At 41.1% G+C, this 16,495-nt stretch overlaps 1 protein-coding gene across 1 annotated transcript in view; it reads left to right on the top strand.

Moving 5' to 3' along the window:
• ttc27 (tetratricopeptide repeat domain 27) overlaps nucleotides 1-16,495 on the top strand; it is a 51,066-nt gene that overhangs the window by 18,614 nt on the left and 15,957 nt on the right. The window contains exons 9-10 of the mRNA XM_007573918.2: nucleotides 2,761-2,827; nucleotides 7,023-7,136. Of these exons, the coding sequence (XP_007573980.1) occupies nucleotides 2,761-2,827; nucleotides 7,023-7,136 (181 nt within the window). The remainder of the gene's footprint in view (nucleotides 1-2,760; nucleotides 2,828-7,022; nucleotides 7,137-16,495) is intronic.

Raw genomic sequence — 16,495 nt, forward strand, 5'->3', positions numbered from 1 at the left:
ACACACACACACTCACACCTAGGGAGAATTTAGAGAGACCAATTAACCTGACAGTCATGTTTTTTGGACTGTGGGAGGAAGCTGGAGTACAAGACAGAACCCACACATGCACAGGGAGAACATGCAAACTCCATGCAGAAAGACTCGGGGCCGGGAATCAAACCCAGGACCTTCTTGCTGCAAGGCAACAGTGCTACCTGTACCAACTGCACATGTGTCTATAGCAGGGCTGTACATAGATACGTGCAGCCCTGCTGTGGTGTCTCTTTATCTTATTGTTGCCTAAACAGTAAACTGGAATGAGATTATACTTAACTTCAGGTGGTTGATGCATGGTGGAGAGTCTGTCAGCACAGAACAGAACAGGATTCCCTGTCTGGCTGCTGCTGTGCAGTAGATCCAATATTAATGTCTGTATCAGCCCTGATGATGAAAAATAATTTAGATGGGGTATTGGTGACAGTGTGCCCAAACTATAAGGGCAGATCTATTCAGTCTAATTCTATCTTTTATGCTCTGATCGACATGCTTTATTTTTATTTTACATTGTTTAGAATTCCCAATTCCGCTTTCTGAACCATTTGAAAGAAGGTTTGTTACAGTTTGTTCTTGTGTGTTTGACCAAGGTAATCAACCTATTGTTTTCGTCAGTTTCAGTTCCTTCTTGATTTATTTTACATTGGCTGTTCTACTCCCAATTGCACTGACTGGACAAATTCATGTTTGTTGTTTGTAAAATAATTATGCTGTACTAGTTATCAAATACATTTGTAATTCAGTTCATTTATGTCTGAGTTACTGGGAAAAAAAAAAGAAACATTTTAGGACAATTGTTTGTCAGATGCTAAACCTCAAGTATTGGTATTGGGAGTGAAAAGAGTGGATCAGTGCATCCCAACTATGCAGAGCTTTCAGCAGTTTTAAGATGACTTTATAGGTCAAGTACCTTATCAACCTTAAACATTACATTAAAACAGAAATGTGTGTGTGTGTGCTTTGTGTCTCTTTTAAGCCCTTTCCCCAAATCCTGCATGTTGGAGTTTCTGCGAACATATTCCACTTCTCACTCTGACTTTTCAGAGACAGAACTTCAGTTGAGCTTCCTTGTGCTTGTTAGTATTAAAAGGAAACCTTTACTGAAAAATGGATTTCATTTAAGGTGTCAGGATTTGGAGGATTAGTTGGTAGAGATGGCAACGCCTGGCGAGGCTCAGCATGAGCTGCCGGAACGATTCACTCTGTTCATCGAACACAGAGAGAGAGAGAGAGAGAGAGAGAGAGAGAGAGAGAGATTATTTTCCTCCTCTGTGGTACTCGGTCTGACTGAAAACCAGCAGATGATTTCAGCCTCTGGCTTTGCTAATAACACTGTAACAGCCTCTAGAACCCTTGGAGGATGCAGAGTGGGGGTTTCTGGTTGAAGGGATGACGTTGGAAACAGTCTGAAACTTTCTCTCGGAAAACGTTACCTATCTAAAAGCCGAGCTGGCTTATTTTAGCAGCCTTCAACTTAAACACAGCTGTGCTCCATCTTCATGCTCCTTCCTGAAAGAAGGAGCATGTAGTGTTTCTCTCATTCTTGCTTAGCTTCTGTTGTTTATTAGCCACTAGGATAAATCTGTTCTGTCAAAACGCCCCTATAACGAGGTTCTCTCAAAGAAAATTGGAGTAGAATTGAGCGAGGTCGATGTAGAGCGTTCCACGTAATGGCCGCCATGCATCAGACAATATACCTTTAAAACATCTGCATTGACATTTTCACACTCATTTCTGGATTTATCTGTTTGCATGTGAGTGTGGGATATCCTTTAATTCCCACACCTGCTCTCAGACGATGTTCAGGTGTGTGTGACTTTCTCAGCGCAGCAGAGGAAACCGAGCCGGGTCGGAAAATTACGATGATCCAGATTGCTTTTATTGTCCGCTCTGATGTACGTTCAAATAGAGGCTGACTGAGAAAAGTCATTTAGCTTCTGAAACGGGAGTTATTTTCAGATAGCCGTGACACAGCTCTTGAGCTCAGTGTTGCTAAGGAAGGCTGTGTGTGTGAGAGAGAGATCAACTTTTAGCGATTTGGATCAAACATTTCATAGCCTGCGAAATGTTTCATAGATTTTTTGGAGTGCGGGGCCTTTCAACTGAAGATGCATGTCTTCTTGAACAGGCCACTGGGGGGCGCTGCTCTGGGTTCCCGAACCACAGATGGGTCTGCGCTAGCTGGAGGAATGCTTGGGGAAAGTGTGTGACTTCATCCTGGCGCGTTCAGTTAGCATGCAGCCTGGTTTATTGGATGTTCTGCAAGGTGATGACCTGATACGGGTCAGAAAGCTCCACTACAGACAGAACCTCGCTGCACATCTGCATTTTGTCTCTCATTAGCACTGTGGTTTCTGTGGGAGAGGAACCATTGAATATTTACCATGGTTTCACCACCACATGTACCATTCACAGGGTTCAGCTAACATAGGAGCTGAAGAGAACAGTTGGTCCTGAATTAGTCCTGTTATCATTTTTTTACGGCCAAATCAACAGCAGTTTTTCAGTTTTGAACAGTGGCAATTTACTTATGGAAACATAAATATTTGAACATTTACTTTTTTTGCTCTTTCTTTCTTTCTTTAGCCCATCTGTATTTATCCATGTGTTTGCTCATGAATGAGCTTATTTTAGTTCACTCCTTCAGTTCTTCAGCTCTTCATTATTTCAGGTTGCAGAGCAGCGGGTGAGTTTGTCCTTCTAATCTATTCTGTTGTCTTCCAGCACCGACTTTCAGAAGAACAATCCTGTGCACAAACTAACAGCAGAAGAACTGCTGGCATTCACTTCTGTAAGTCCTTTAACTGTTCTTTTAGCTAGAATAAATTGGTTCTCAACAATAACATTGACATAAATCCTCTAAAATGACTTGATAGAATGTTTGTAAAATGGGTATAACGCATAACGTTGATGCATGACGGTGGTCGTGTTTCCATCTATGTTTTTTGTGCACATTTTGACACCTTTGGTTAGAAAAAGTTTATGGAAATGGCAAAATATGAAATTACTTTCTCATTTTTTCAGAACAAGTTTTGGGACTAAGATTGTTAAAGGAGTTAAGAGTGTAAAGAGAAGATGGAAATACATTTGCTTACTACGTTCTGAACCTTCCCATCCGCTGTGCCTTACCAGAGGCATGGAGCTTGGGAAAATTTCTAATTCGAAACCTCCAGCTTGGAGGAGAGGATTTTCCATTTCTGAGATGTATGGGTCGTGCTTGTTTGGAACCTCTACTTCCTGTTTATTCCAACCATGTGTATAAATCGTATAAATCTAGCGAAATCACGTTTTTTTTGCGTAGCCTGGTTGATTCGCTCCAAACCAATAGAAGTTTGCTTGAAATTTGCATGACGGTTGGATGGAAACTTAGCTAGTCATGACACTGTCCAACAACAACAGTCTTCAGTCAGGTTTCTTTATATTCATTGCCTAACTGACTGCTAACGGATATCTTCACTATCCACAACATCAGCATCCATAACTCTTTTAATACTTTAATAATAGACGTTATGACATTCAAAAGTATTTTTGAAATGAACTAAACTGAATTGAACGTGGACTATCATAGTTTTCATGCAGGAATGTGTGTGAAGTGGTTTACTTTTTAAATCTTTACTTTCCTGTTATTTTCTCTGTATTTGTAAAGTCAAGGTTAAAATCCTAAGCAAGCTGATTTGGGATAAAGGAGGTAAAGGTGTGAGGCATCAGTCATCACCACATACTAAAACCCAACATTACTCTCTCTAATTAAATGAGCTGTTTGGCAAAGAAGGTGGAGAAAGACTCTGGGTTATTGGCTCTGTGACTCCAAATAAAAACAGCCCAAAGCCGTCGAACTGGAACCAGCTTCCAAAAGAACGAACACGGCTATTTCACAGAGCTTTGGTCAAGATCGGTCAATGTTTCATTGCTTTACTCCTCCTTAACCTTGAGGCTTGAGATGAAACTGGAAGGCATTAAAACAAAGGCTACACACCACCGGCTCCGGAAAATGTATTCACAGGTTTCTTAGAGATCCTCAGTGTTTTGCAGTCATAGCAAGAAATTCAATGAAATCATCCAAATGCAAAGCATTGTTCTAGATAACACCATCCTACGTGTCTGTCTGTGTTACTGTTGCACCAAGTCGTATGGGAGGAAAGAAAAAAAAAAAGAGTGAGGCTTCAGAGCTGGTTTAAAGGCTCAGCATCAGGGAATCAATATCTAATCAGTGAAAAGGCAAGCTCGATATGCTGCAGAAATGGGAAGCAGTTCTGGGCTGCGCTGCCTCACAACAAACGCTACACTGGGACAATAACATGATGAAAAGTGCTTTGGACACCACTCATGAATAGCAATTTGAGCTGGATAAAAAGCAGCCATTGTTTCCTGACTGTGACCTGCTGCCTCAGAGCGCCGACAGTCTATTACTGAAAAGCACTTTTACTTTAGGCTGCATATACACTGATCAGGCATAACGGTGTGACCACTGAGATGGAAAGTTGGGGCAATATCGTTCTGTGTTGTTCAACTTTTTACTTACTATTTCGGGGCTTATTATTGGCTCTAAATTTCACGTCAGTAACATAATTTGAAATACCTACGGAGAAAAACATATTCACCACTTATTTGTCCCATTGGTAATTCAAGAAATAGTAACATAATTTTTTATTTATTTATTTATTTTTTTAAGTTTTGGTTTTCTTGACGAGCTTTGAAGCAGCAGCTAACGGCTAGCCAGTTGCGGTACTCGGTGTGTTTGCCTCTGTTTTTTAACTTAGTTTTTCCCGCTAAGTTTCCAAAAAGCTAGAAAACAAATAATTTCAAAGCGCTAAGAGCTTTTTAAATACTGTTTTAAATGAGTGTCGTCATCTGGCCCAACAAGCAGTCTTTCAGTAGCAGACAGTCATTGATGGCGGCTGCTGTGTTATGAGTGGACAGGAAAGCTGCTGCAGGCCAGGCAGCGGCTGGCTCTGTGAGCAGGCATCTTCCCAGCCTACATGTAGATCCAGGAATCTGCAGGCTGGTTAGATGGTTGTCACGTGGCCGGCCATCTTCATCAGAGCACGTCTTCCGTTTCTGCGTCCTCCTCCAGAATATAATATGTTGATTTGGGGTTGGGAAAGAGGTCAAAGAAGCAAACTGTACTGGTGGCAAAAAAACAAACAAAAAACAAAAAAAAAAAAAAACATGGTTCATGTTTTTAACAAACCAAATGTCTGCAGAGATATGTTAGAAAAACACTGTCGTTTTCTTTGAACGGGAGTGATGGTCTGTTGATATCATGTATACTGTAGAGTCCTTGATGCTCTAGGCTTCTTCTATCCCGACTTTTACATCGATGTAAGTGCTACAGTGAATCAGAGCTGTAATGTAAGGGCTTTTCTTCTTCCTGGCACTTTCAATGTTCACAAAGTTCTGATTGCTTCTGAAAAGCTCCCTGTGCTCGTTTATGTGAACAGCAGGGTGACAAATGCTGACCATGTCCCATCATTTGATTTTAATCACCCAGTGATTTATATAGCTATAGAATAACTGCATAATTAGGACAGTTTACTGTTGCACTAATGACTCCTACAAGACCTGCTAAGCATCCACAAACAACATCGGTGCTTGTTCATCACCGCTACAGACATCGATCACTTTCATGAGACATTCACGTCGTCATTAATAATCTGTGTGTAGAAATTCATCGTTGAGTAATTCCGTCATTAGAGATGATCCTGGCATTAGTCTTTTTCTGACATGTCTATCTGTGGGTAAATCATCTGGATGTCTGCACCCCACCTGCATCGTTCCTTGGAAGCCTTTCATCAGCTCTATGAGAGCTGAAACCCCGAGCTGGCCTGGCTATTACACACCAGCTTATCACCACAGTGCCCAGATAAAGTCTTTGCAGCTCTAATAGCTTTTAATAATTAGGTGTTTTAAATGAGGCTTGCTTGTCGATTTCTCACTACAGTGAGCAGGAGAAGTCTTAGACTTTAGTGCAGAGAGGATGAAGCAAATGAAAACTAGGTTCTGTTTCCTGGTCGTACTGCTGTGACATGTCTGACTGCCGTGGAAGCTCATTTAAAACCTTTCAGAATGTTCCTTGTTAACTTTGTCAGAAAAACACACATTCAAAGTGTTTTGTCTTGGTTCAGTTTGTAAAAGACCAGTTCACAGCACAGGTCCTCCCACTGAATATCCAGCTCTATGGAGTCAATTTCAGTCCAAATTCAGTTCAGTCCAGGCTAATCCAGTCAAACAGGTGATTTAAAAAAAACGTAAATACAGTCCAGTTTGTTCAACTCAGTAATACCTTTATCATTAGGCCGGCAAAAATGTCAAGTTAGGCACAAAGTCTGGTATAAAATAAAATGAAAAAAAATATGTTTATAATTGCTTTGTAACAAATCCAGGCAGAAGTAATAATTAAAGGAAAAACAAAACCATGAAACCAATCGATACCAAGTCAGTAAGTCGTTACTGACGTGGGGCAAAGTACTTCCAGTTCCAAATGGCTCAGCAGACAGAGAGAGACATTAGAAAAACAAAGCTTGTGCACAAACAAGACGTCTTCCTTTAACTTAAACTCTTGGTGTGTCTGAGTCTGATGCATTTTTTTTGTTTTTTCTTTACTCTGCCTGATGACAGTGGGTAGTGTTTAGAGTTTTTACTCAAGAGTAGCAATGTTTTTGTCCAAAGTAAAAATTCCACAGTGTCGTAACACTACTCCTAATTGAACATTTTTTCCATTGTAATGCAACAACAAAATGTGACCATCAGTATATCTTTTTTAATCTATTTATTGCAAACTGTAACACCTTATTCCTATTCATTTAAATACTCAGAATTCCAGGTTTTGGGATGTTTGTTAAATACATTAACAAAAAAATTTTTGCGCCCAGAGAAGTTAATCTAGTTTGTCACAGATCAGCACATTACACCTGAACTGCTTCCTTTCAAGTGAGGATTGCCTGAAATAAGTCCAATCTTCTGCGTCTCTTTTGTCTTTGGAACAGTGTATTCTGTCCCAGCCAAAGTTCTGGTCTGTGGAGGTCACAGCACTCTGCCTCAGGACCAAACTAGAGAGAGGGAGAACTCGGTGTGTTGAGAGAGCCATGATGCAAACTCAGGTAAGGGGGCGGCCAAGAGGGGGACATCTAATGCACCTTTTACATTTGTATGTGTTTTGCGACGGATGTCGCTAGAGTTGGAAAATATGAATATTTGCAGCTGGACGTGGAACATCAACCAATCAGAGAGAGTCCACTGTGTAACATAGTGGCCTGTAATATATATCCTGGCAGGACACATGGGCACCAAGTCGACAAACTGGGCTTGGATGAGACGAAAATAGAGCTGAAAGCGATCCTCATCAGTGTGCTGCTTCTGTGGGTGGTGAAGCTCACCAAACTCAGAACTTCTGAATTATCTGGTGAATCCATACAGCTCTGAGGCGCCCGACAACGTTCTCTTTCTTTCAGTAAATTAAGCAAAGCCACTTGCTCAATTTCATCCGCCATTATACAAAGACACCAGCAGAGGAAAACAACCCACATGCATCTTTCCACACTTTGCTCGTTCCCGCGTCTAGAGCAAAGATTTCAATATGATTCTCGATTATGAAGTGTCTGACTTCAAAGTATACAAGCGTCAACTTGAGACATTAGATGCATTCAGTCTGAACACAGCATTAATATTTAATATTTTATGCCTTGTCCAAACTAGGACTTACCACCCAACCCATCCTGGCCGATTCAGTTACCAAAAGCCAACTTTCAGCGTTAATTCCTGGCACACAAACCAGATCTCTGCTCAGGCTAATGATGACGGCTGATGTCTGTAAAGTCCTTCAGCAACTGATTGTCATTTACTACCAGCATCTGGATGAGATTGATCATCAGAAGTCATCATGGGCCAGCAGAACGATTCAATGCAAGAGAAAGAGATAGATCAGGGTTGGTTCTTTAGCACAGTGAAACACCCTGATGGCAGCAATCTGCTGATTCATACATCAGTTCTTTCAGTCCTTTTTTTCTATCATTTTTCATCCGCAGTACAAGAAAGTCCTCTTCACCTTCATTATGAGTTCAAACCTGGAGCTCACGATGAGTGTGCAGCGTACATTTTGCATACACACACACCCACACACACACACACACACACACACATATATATATGTGTATATATATATATGTGTTATATTCAGCAGCAAAACAGAATAGAAGAAAAAAAAAACTATGCTCCATGTACAAGCGGTGCATTTCAATCAAATGCTGCTCCTTGGACATCTGTTTTCCTGAGTGTGGTGGTGTGTACATGTGTGTCTGCTTCAGAAAGCTACTGACGGCGTTACAGAGCTTCGCTCGGCTCGCAGTGCCGATGAGTAATTGAGTAACCTTGCTCCTTCTTTCCGAACAACCCTGCACACAAACAAAACCATTAATCCCCCACAGCTCCAAATGTTATTTTCGATGTTGATCAATAACATCCCAGAAATAGCGAGCGCAGACGTGGGATGGGATTATGAAAAACCTGCTGAAGGATTTATTAGGCTAGCACGGTGACTGTAGCTGAGGACTACAGCTACGGTGCTCCAAGTGGGACCAAATGAAGCCCAGATTGGTTTTGGTTGTTTCTCAGAGCTGTCCGGTCTGAGGCTTGGTGCGGCACAGAGCAGGTGGAAGCAGTAAAACCTTTGATTAGCTGTTTTCTGTGCCGTTTCCCAGAAAAGTTGCAGGTTTACATGAAACACACTTTCTTCCAACTTTATGGTTTTCCCCAACTCATTGTGTCTTCTCCGAGTTGAAGTGCATTGGTAACAAAGCCACTTCTGTTTGTTGTGATTGCTCTGTCAGCGTACAGTGATCATGTTGCTTTCTATTTCTAGGTGTTTGCCCAAAGCTGCTTCACATCTTAGTGCTTTCTTCTCACCACTCGTCTCTCCTGCTCATTTATAGCCGAGCAGCTGCGAGTTCATCATTTACCTCCTTTGTATAAAATTTTACTTTTTAGAAAATAATAAAGTGTAATATTAAGGATATAATGAAGTATACCAGTACAGTTCTGTATCATCACAAAGATAATATATATTTTTTTCTTTTTTTCCNAGCCTTCAACTTAAACACAGCTGTGCTCCATCTTCATGCTCCTTCCTGAAAGAAGGAGCATGTAGTGTTTCTCTCATTCTTGCTTAGCTTCTGTTGTTTATTAGCCACTAGGATAAATCTGTTCTGTCAAAACGCCCCTATAACGAGGTTCTCTCAAAGAAAATTGGAGTAGAATTGAGCGAGGTCGATGTAGAGCGTTCCACGTAATGGCCGCCATGCATCAGACAATATACCTTTAAAACATCTGCATTGACATTTTCACACTCATTTCTGGATTTATCTGTTTGCATGTGAGTGTGGGATATCCTTTAATTCCCACACCTGCTCTCAGACGATGTTCAGGTGTGTGTGACTTTCTCAGCGCAGCAGAGGAAACCGAGCCGGGTCGGAAAATTACGATGATCCAGATTGCTTTTATTGTCCGCTCTGATGTACGTTCAAATAGAGGCTGACTGAGAAAAGTCATTTAGCTTCTGAAACGGGAGTTATTTTCAGATAGCCGTGACACAGCTCTTGAGCTCAGTGTTGCTAAGGAAGGCTGTGTGTGTGAGAGAGAGATCAACTTTTAGCGATTTGGATCAAACATTTCATAGCCTGCGAAATGTTTCATAGATTTTTTGGAGTGCGGGGCCTTTCAACTGAAGATGCATGTCTTCTTGAACAGGCCACTGGGGGGCGCTGCTCTGGGTTCCCGAACCACAGATGGGTCTGCGCTAGCTGGAGGAATGCTTGGGGAAAGTGTGTGACTTCATCCTGGCTCGTTCAGTTAGCATGCAGCCTGGTTTATTGGATGTTCTGCAAGGTGATGACCTGATACGGGTCAGAAAGCTCCACTACAGACAGAACCTCGCTGCACATCTGCATTTTGTCTCTCATTAGCACTGTGGTTTCTGTGGGAGAGGAACCATTGAATATTTACCATGGTTTCACCACCACATGTACCATTCACAGGGTTCAGCTAACATAGGAGCTGAAGAGAACAGTTGGTCCTGAATTAGTCCTGTTATCATTTTTTTACGGCCAAATCAACAGCAGTTTTTCAGTTTTGAACAGTGGCAATTTACTTATGGAAACATAAATATTTGAACATTTACTTTTTTTGCTCTTTCTTTCTTTCTTTAGCCCATCTGTATTTATCCATGTGTTTGCTCATGAATGAGCTTATTTTAGTTCACTCCTTCAGTTCTTCAGCTCTTCATTATTTCAGGTTGCAGAGCAGCGGGTGAGTTTGTCCTTCTAATCTATTCTGTTGTCTTCCAGCACCGACTTTCAGAAGAACAATCCTGTGCACAAACTAACAGCAGAAGAACTGCTGGCATTCACTTCTGTAAGTTCTTTTACTGTTCTTTTAGCTAGAATAAATTGGTTCTCAACAATAACATTGACATAAATCCTCTAAAATGACTTGATAGAATGTTTGTAAAATGGGTATAACGCATAACGTTGATGCATGACGGTGGTCGTGTTTCCATCTATGTTTTTTGTGCACATTTTGATGCCTTTGGTTAGAAAAAGTTTATGGAAATGGCAAAATATGAAATTACTTTCTCATTTTTTCAGAACAGGTTTTGGGACTAAGATTGTTAAAGGAGTTAAGAGTGTAAAGAGAAGATGGAAATACATTTGCTTACTACGTTCTGAACCTTCCCATCCGCTGTGCCTTACCAGAGGCATGGAGCTTGGGAAAATTTCTAATTCGAAACCTCCAGCTTGGAGGAGAGGATTTTCCATTTCTGAGATGTATGGGTCGTGCTTGTTTGGAACCTCTACTTCCTGTTTATTCCAACCATGTGTATAAATCGTATAAATCTAGCGAAATCACGTTTTTTTTGCGTAGCCTGGTTGATTCGCTCCAAACCAATAGAAGTTTGCTTGAAATTTGCATGACGGTTGGATGGAAACTTAGCTAGTCATGACACTGTCCAACAACAACAGTCTTCAGTCAGGTTTCTTTATATTCATTGCCTAACTGACTGCTAACGGATATCTTCACTATCCACAACATCAGCATCCATAACTCTTTTAATACTTTAATAATAGACGTTATGACATTCAAAAGTATTTTTGAAATGAACTAAACTGAATTGAACGTGGACTATCATAGTTTTCATGCAGGAATGTGTGTGAAGTGGTTTACTTTTTAAATCTTTACTTTCCTGTTATTTTCTCTGTATTTGTAAAGTCAAGGTTAAAATCCTAAGCAAGCTGATTTGGGATAAAGGAGGTAAAGGTGTGAGGCATCAGTCATCACCACATACTAAAACCCAACATTACTCTCTCTAATTAAATGAGCTGTTTGGCAAAGAAGGTGGAGAAAGACTCTGGGTTATTGGCTCTGTGACTCCAAATAAAAACAGCCCAAAGCCGTCGAACTGGAACCAGCTTCCAAAAGAACGAACACGGCTATTTCACAGAGCTTTGGTCAAGATCGGTCAATGTTTCATTGCTTTACTCCTCCTTAACCTTGAGGCTTGAGATGAAACTGGAAGGCATTAAAACAAAGGCTACACACCACCGGCTCCGGAAAATGTATTCACAGGTTTCTTAGAGATCCTCAGTGTTTTGCAGTCATAGCAAGAAATTCAATGAAATCATCCAAATGCAAAGCATTGTTCTAGATAACACCATCCTACGTGTCTGTCTGTGTTACTGTTGCACCAAGTCGTATGGGAGGAAAGAAAAAAAAAAAGAGTGAGGCTTCAGAGCTGGTTTAAAGGCTCAGCATCAGGGAATCAATATCTAATCAGTGAAAAGGCAAGCTCGATATGCTGCAGAAATGGGAAGCAGTTCTGGGCTGCGCTGCCTCACAACAAACGCTACACTGGGACAATAACATGATGAAAAGTGCTTTGGACACCACTCATGAATAGCAATTTGAGCTGGATAAAAAGCAGCCATTGTTTCCTGACTGTGACCTGCTGCCTCAGAGCGCCGACAGTCTATTACTGAAAAGCACTTTTACTTTAGGCTGCATATACACTGATCAGGCATAACGGTGTGACCACTGAGATGGAAAGTTGGGGCAATATCGTTCTGTGTTGTTCAACTTTTTACTTACTATTTCGGGGCTTATTATTGGCTCTAAATTTCACGTCAGTAACATAATTTGAAATACCTACGGAGAAAAACATATTCACCACTTATTTGTCCCATTGGTAATTCAAGAAATAGTAACATAATTTTTTATTTATTTATTTATTTTTTTAAGTTTTGGTTTTCTTGACGAGCTTTGAAGCAGCAGCTAACGGCTAGCCAGTTGCGGTACTCGGTGTGTTTGCCTCTGTTTTTTAACTTAGTTTTTCCCGCTAAGTTTCCAAAAAGCTAGAAAACAAATAATTTCAAAGCGCTAAGAGCTTTTTAAATACTGTTTTAAATGAGTGTCGTCATCTGGCCCAACAAGCAGTCTTTCAGTAGCAGACAGTCATTGATGGCGGCTGCTGTGTTATGAGTGGACAGGAAAGCTGCTGCAGGCCAGGCAGCGGCTGGCTCTGTGAGCAGGCATCTTCCCAGCCTACATGTAGATCCAGGAATCTGCAGGCTGGTTAGATGGTTGTCACGTGGCCGGCCATCTTCATCAGAGCACGTCTTCCGTTTCTGCGTCCTCCTCCAGAATATAATATGTTGATTTGGGGTTGGGAAAGAGGTCAAAGAAGCAAACTGTACTGGTGGCAAAAAAACAAACAAAAAACAAAAAAAAAAAAAAACATGGTTCATGTTTTTAACAAACCAAATGTCTGCAGAGATATGTTAGAAAAACACTGTCGTTTTCTTTGAACGGGAGTGATGGTCTGTTGATATCATGTATACTGTAGAGTCCTTGATGCTCTAGGCTTCTTCTATCCCGACTTTTACATCGATGTAAGTGCTACAGTGAATCAGAGCTGTAATGTAAGGGCTTTTCTTCTTCCTGGCACTTTCAATGTTCACAAAGTTCTGATTGCTTCTGAAAAGCTCCCTGTGCTCGTTTATGTGAACAGCAGGGTGACAAATGCTGACCATGTCCCATCATTTGATTTTAATCACCCAGTGATTTATATAGCTATAGAATAACTGCATAATTAGGACAGTTTACTGTTGCACTAATGACTCCTACAAGACCTGCTAAGCATCCACAAACAACATCGGTGCTTGTTCATCACCGCTACAGACATCGATCACTTTCATGAGACATTCACGTCGTCATTAATAATCTGTGTGTAGAAATTCATCGTTGAGTAATTCCGTCATTAGAGATGATCCTGGCATTAGTCTTTTTCTGACATGTCTATCTGTGGGTAAATCATCTGGATGTCTGCACCCCACCTGCATCGTTCCTTGGAAGCCTTTCATCAGCTCTATGAGAGCTGAAACCCCGAGCTGGCCTGGCTATTACACACCAGCTTATCACCACAGTGCCCAGATAAAGTCTTTGCAGCTCTAATAGCTTTTAATAATTAGGTGTTTTAAATGAGGCTTGCTTGTCGATTTCTCACTACAGTGAGCAGGAGAAGTCTTAGACTTTAGTGCAGAGAGGATGAAGCAAATGAAAACTAGGTTCTGTTTCCTGGTCGTACTGCTGTGACATGTCTGACTGCCGTGGAAGCTCATTTAAAACCTTTCAGAATGTTCCTTGTTAACTTTGTCAGAAAAACACACATTCAAAGTGTTTTGTCTTGGTTCAGTTTGTAAAAGACCAGTTCACAGCACAGGTCCTCCCACTGAATATCCAGCTCTATGGAGTCAATTTCAGTCCAAATTCAGTTCAGTCCAGGCTAATCCAGTCAAACAGGTGATTTAAAAAAAACGTAAATACAGTCCAGTTTGTTCAACTCAGTAATACCTTTATCATTAGGCCGGCAAAAATGTCAAGTTAGGCACAAAGTCTGGTATAAAATAAAATGAAAAAAAATATGTTTATAATTGCTTTGTAACAAATCCAGGCAGAAGTAATAATTAAAGGAAAAACAAAACCATGAAACCAATCGATACCAAGTCAGTAAGTCGTTACTGACGTGGGGCAAAGTACTTCCAGTTCCAAATGGCTCAGCAGACAGAGAGAGACATTAGAAAAACAAAGCTTGTGCACAAACAAGACGTCTTCCTTTAACTTAAACTCTTGGTGTGTCTGAGTCTGATGCATTTTTTTTGTTTTTTCTTTACTCTGCCTGATGACAGTGGGTAGTGTTTAGAGTTTTTACTCAAGAGTAGCAATGTTTTTGTCCAAAGTAAAAATTCCACAGTGTCGTAACACTACTCCTAATTGAACATTTTTTCCATTGTAATGCAACAACAAAATGTGACCATCAGTATATCTTTTTTAATCTATTTATTGCAAACTGTAACACCTTATTCCTATTCATTTAAATACTCAGAATTCCAGGTTTTGGGATGTTTGTTAAATACATTAACAAAAAAATTTTTGCGCCCAGAGAAGTTAATCTAGTTTGTCACAGATCAGCACATTACACCTGAACTGCTTCCTTTCAAGTGAGGATTGCCTGAAATAAGTCCAATCTTCTGCGTCTCTTTTGTCTTTGGAACAGTGTATTCTGTCCCAGCCAAAGTTCTGGTCTGTGGAGGTCACAGCACTCTGCCTCAGGACCAAACTAGAGAGAGGGAGAACTCGGTGTGTTGAGAGAGCCATGATGCAAACTCAGGTAAGGGGGCGGCCAAGAGGGGGACATCTAATGCACCTTTTACATTTGTATGTGTTTTGCGACGGATGTCGCTAGAGTTGGAAAATATGAATATTTGCAGCTGGACGTGGAACATCAACCAATCAGAGAGAGTCCACTGTGTAACATAGTGGCCTGTAATATATATCCTGGCAGGACACATGGGCACCAAGTCGACAAACTGGGCTTGGATGAGACGAAAATAGAGCTGAAAGCGATCCTCATCAGTGTGCTGCTTCTGTGGGTGGTGAAGCTCACCAAACTCAGAACTTCTGAATTATCTGGTGAATCCATACAGCTCTGAGGCGCCCGACAACGTTCTCTTTCTTTCAGTAAATTAAGCAAAGCCACTTGCTCAATTTCATCCGCCATTATACAAAGACACCAGCAGAGGAAAACAACCGACATGCATCTTTCCACACTTTGCTCGTTCCCGCGTCTAGAGCAAAGATTTCAATATGATTCTCGATTATGAAGTGTCTGACTTCAAAGTATACAAGCGTCAACTTGAGACATTAGATGGATTCAGTCTGAACACAGCATTAATATTTAATATTTTATGCCTTGTCCAAACTAGGACTTACCACCCAACCCATCCTGGCCGATTCAGTTACCAAAAGCCAACTTTCAGCGTTAATTCCTGGCACACAAACCAGATCTCCGCTCAGGCTAATGATGGCGGCTGATGTCTGTAAAGTCCTTCAGCAACTGATTGTCATTTACTACCAGCATCTGGATGAGATTGATCATCAGAAGTCATCATGGGCCAGCAGAACGATTCAATGCAAGAGAAAGAGATAGATCAGGGTTGGTTCTTTAGCACAGTGAAACACCCTGATGGCAGCAATCTGCTGATTCATACATCAGTTCTTTCAGTCCTTTTTTCTATCATTTTTCATGCGCAGTACAAGAAAGTCCTCTTCACCTTCATTATGAGTTCAAACCTGGAGCTCACGATGAGTGTGCAGCGTACATTTTGCATACACACACACCCACACACACACACACACACACACACATATATATATGTGTATATATATATATGTGTTATATTCAGCAGCAAAACAGAATAGAAGAAAAAAAAAACTATGCTCCATGTACAAGCGGTGCATTTCAATCAAATGCTGCTCCTTGGACATCTGTTTTCCTGAGTGTGGTGGTGTGTACATGTGTGTCTGCTTCAGAAAGCTACTGACGGCGTTACAGAGCTTCGCTCGGCTCGCAGTGCCGATGAGTAATTGAGCAACCTTGCTCCTTCTTTCCGAACAACCCTGCACACAAACAAAACCATTAATCCCCCACAGCTCCAAATGTTATTTTCGATGTTGATCAATAACATCCCAGAAATAGCGAGCGCAGACGTGGGATGGGATTATGAAAAACCTGCTGAAGGATTTATTAGGCTAGCACGGTGACTGTAGCTGAGGACTACAGCTACGGTGCTCCAAGTGGGACCAAATGAAGCCCAGATTGGTTTTGGTTGTTTCTCAGAGCTGTCCGGTCTGAGGCTTGGTGCTGCACAGAGCAGGTGGAAGCAGTAAAACCTTTGATTAGCTGTTTTCTGTGCCGTTTCCCAGAAAAGTTGCAGGTTTACATGAAACACACTTTCTTCCAACTTTATGGTTTTCCCCAACTCATTGTGTCTTCTCCGAGTTGAAGTGCATTGGTAACAAAGCCACTTCTGTTTGTTGTGATTGCTCTGTCAGCGTACAGTGATCATGTTGCTTT

The sequence above is a fragment of the Poecilia formosa genome, unplaced genomic scaffold, assembly GCF_000485575.1.
Source record: "Poecilia formosa unplaced genomic scaffold, Poecilia_formosa-5.1.2 Scaffold340, whole genome shotgun sequence".
NCBI classification, from domain to species: domain Eukaryota; kingdom Metazoa; phylum Chordata; class Actinopteri; order Cyprinodontiformes; family Poeciliidae; genus Poecilia; species Poecilia formosa.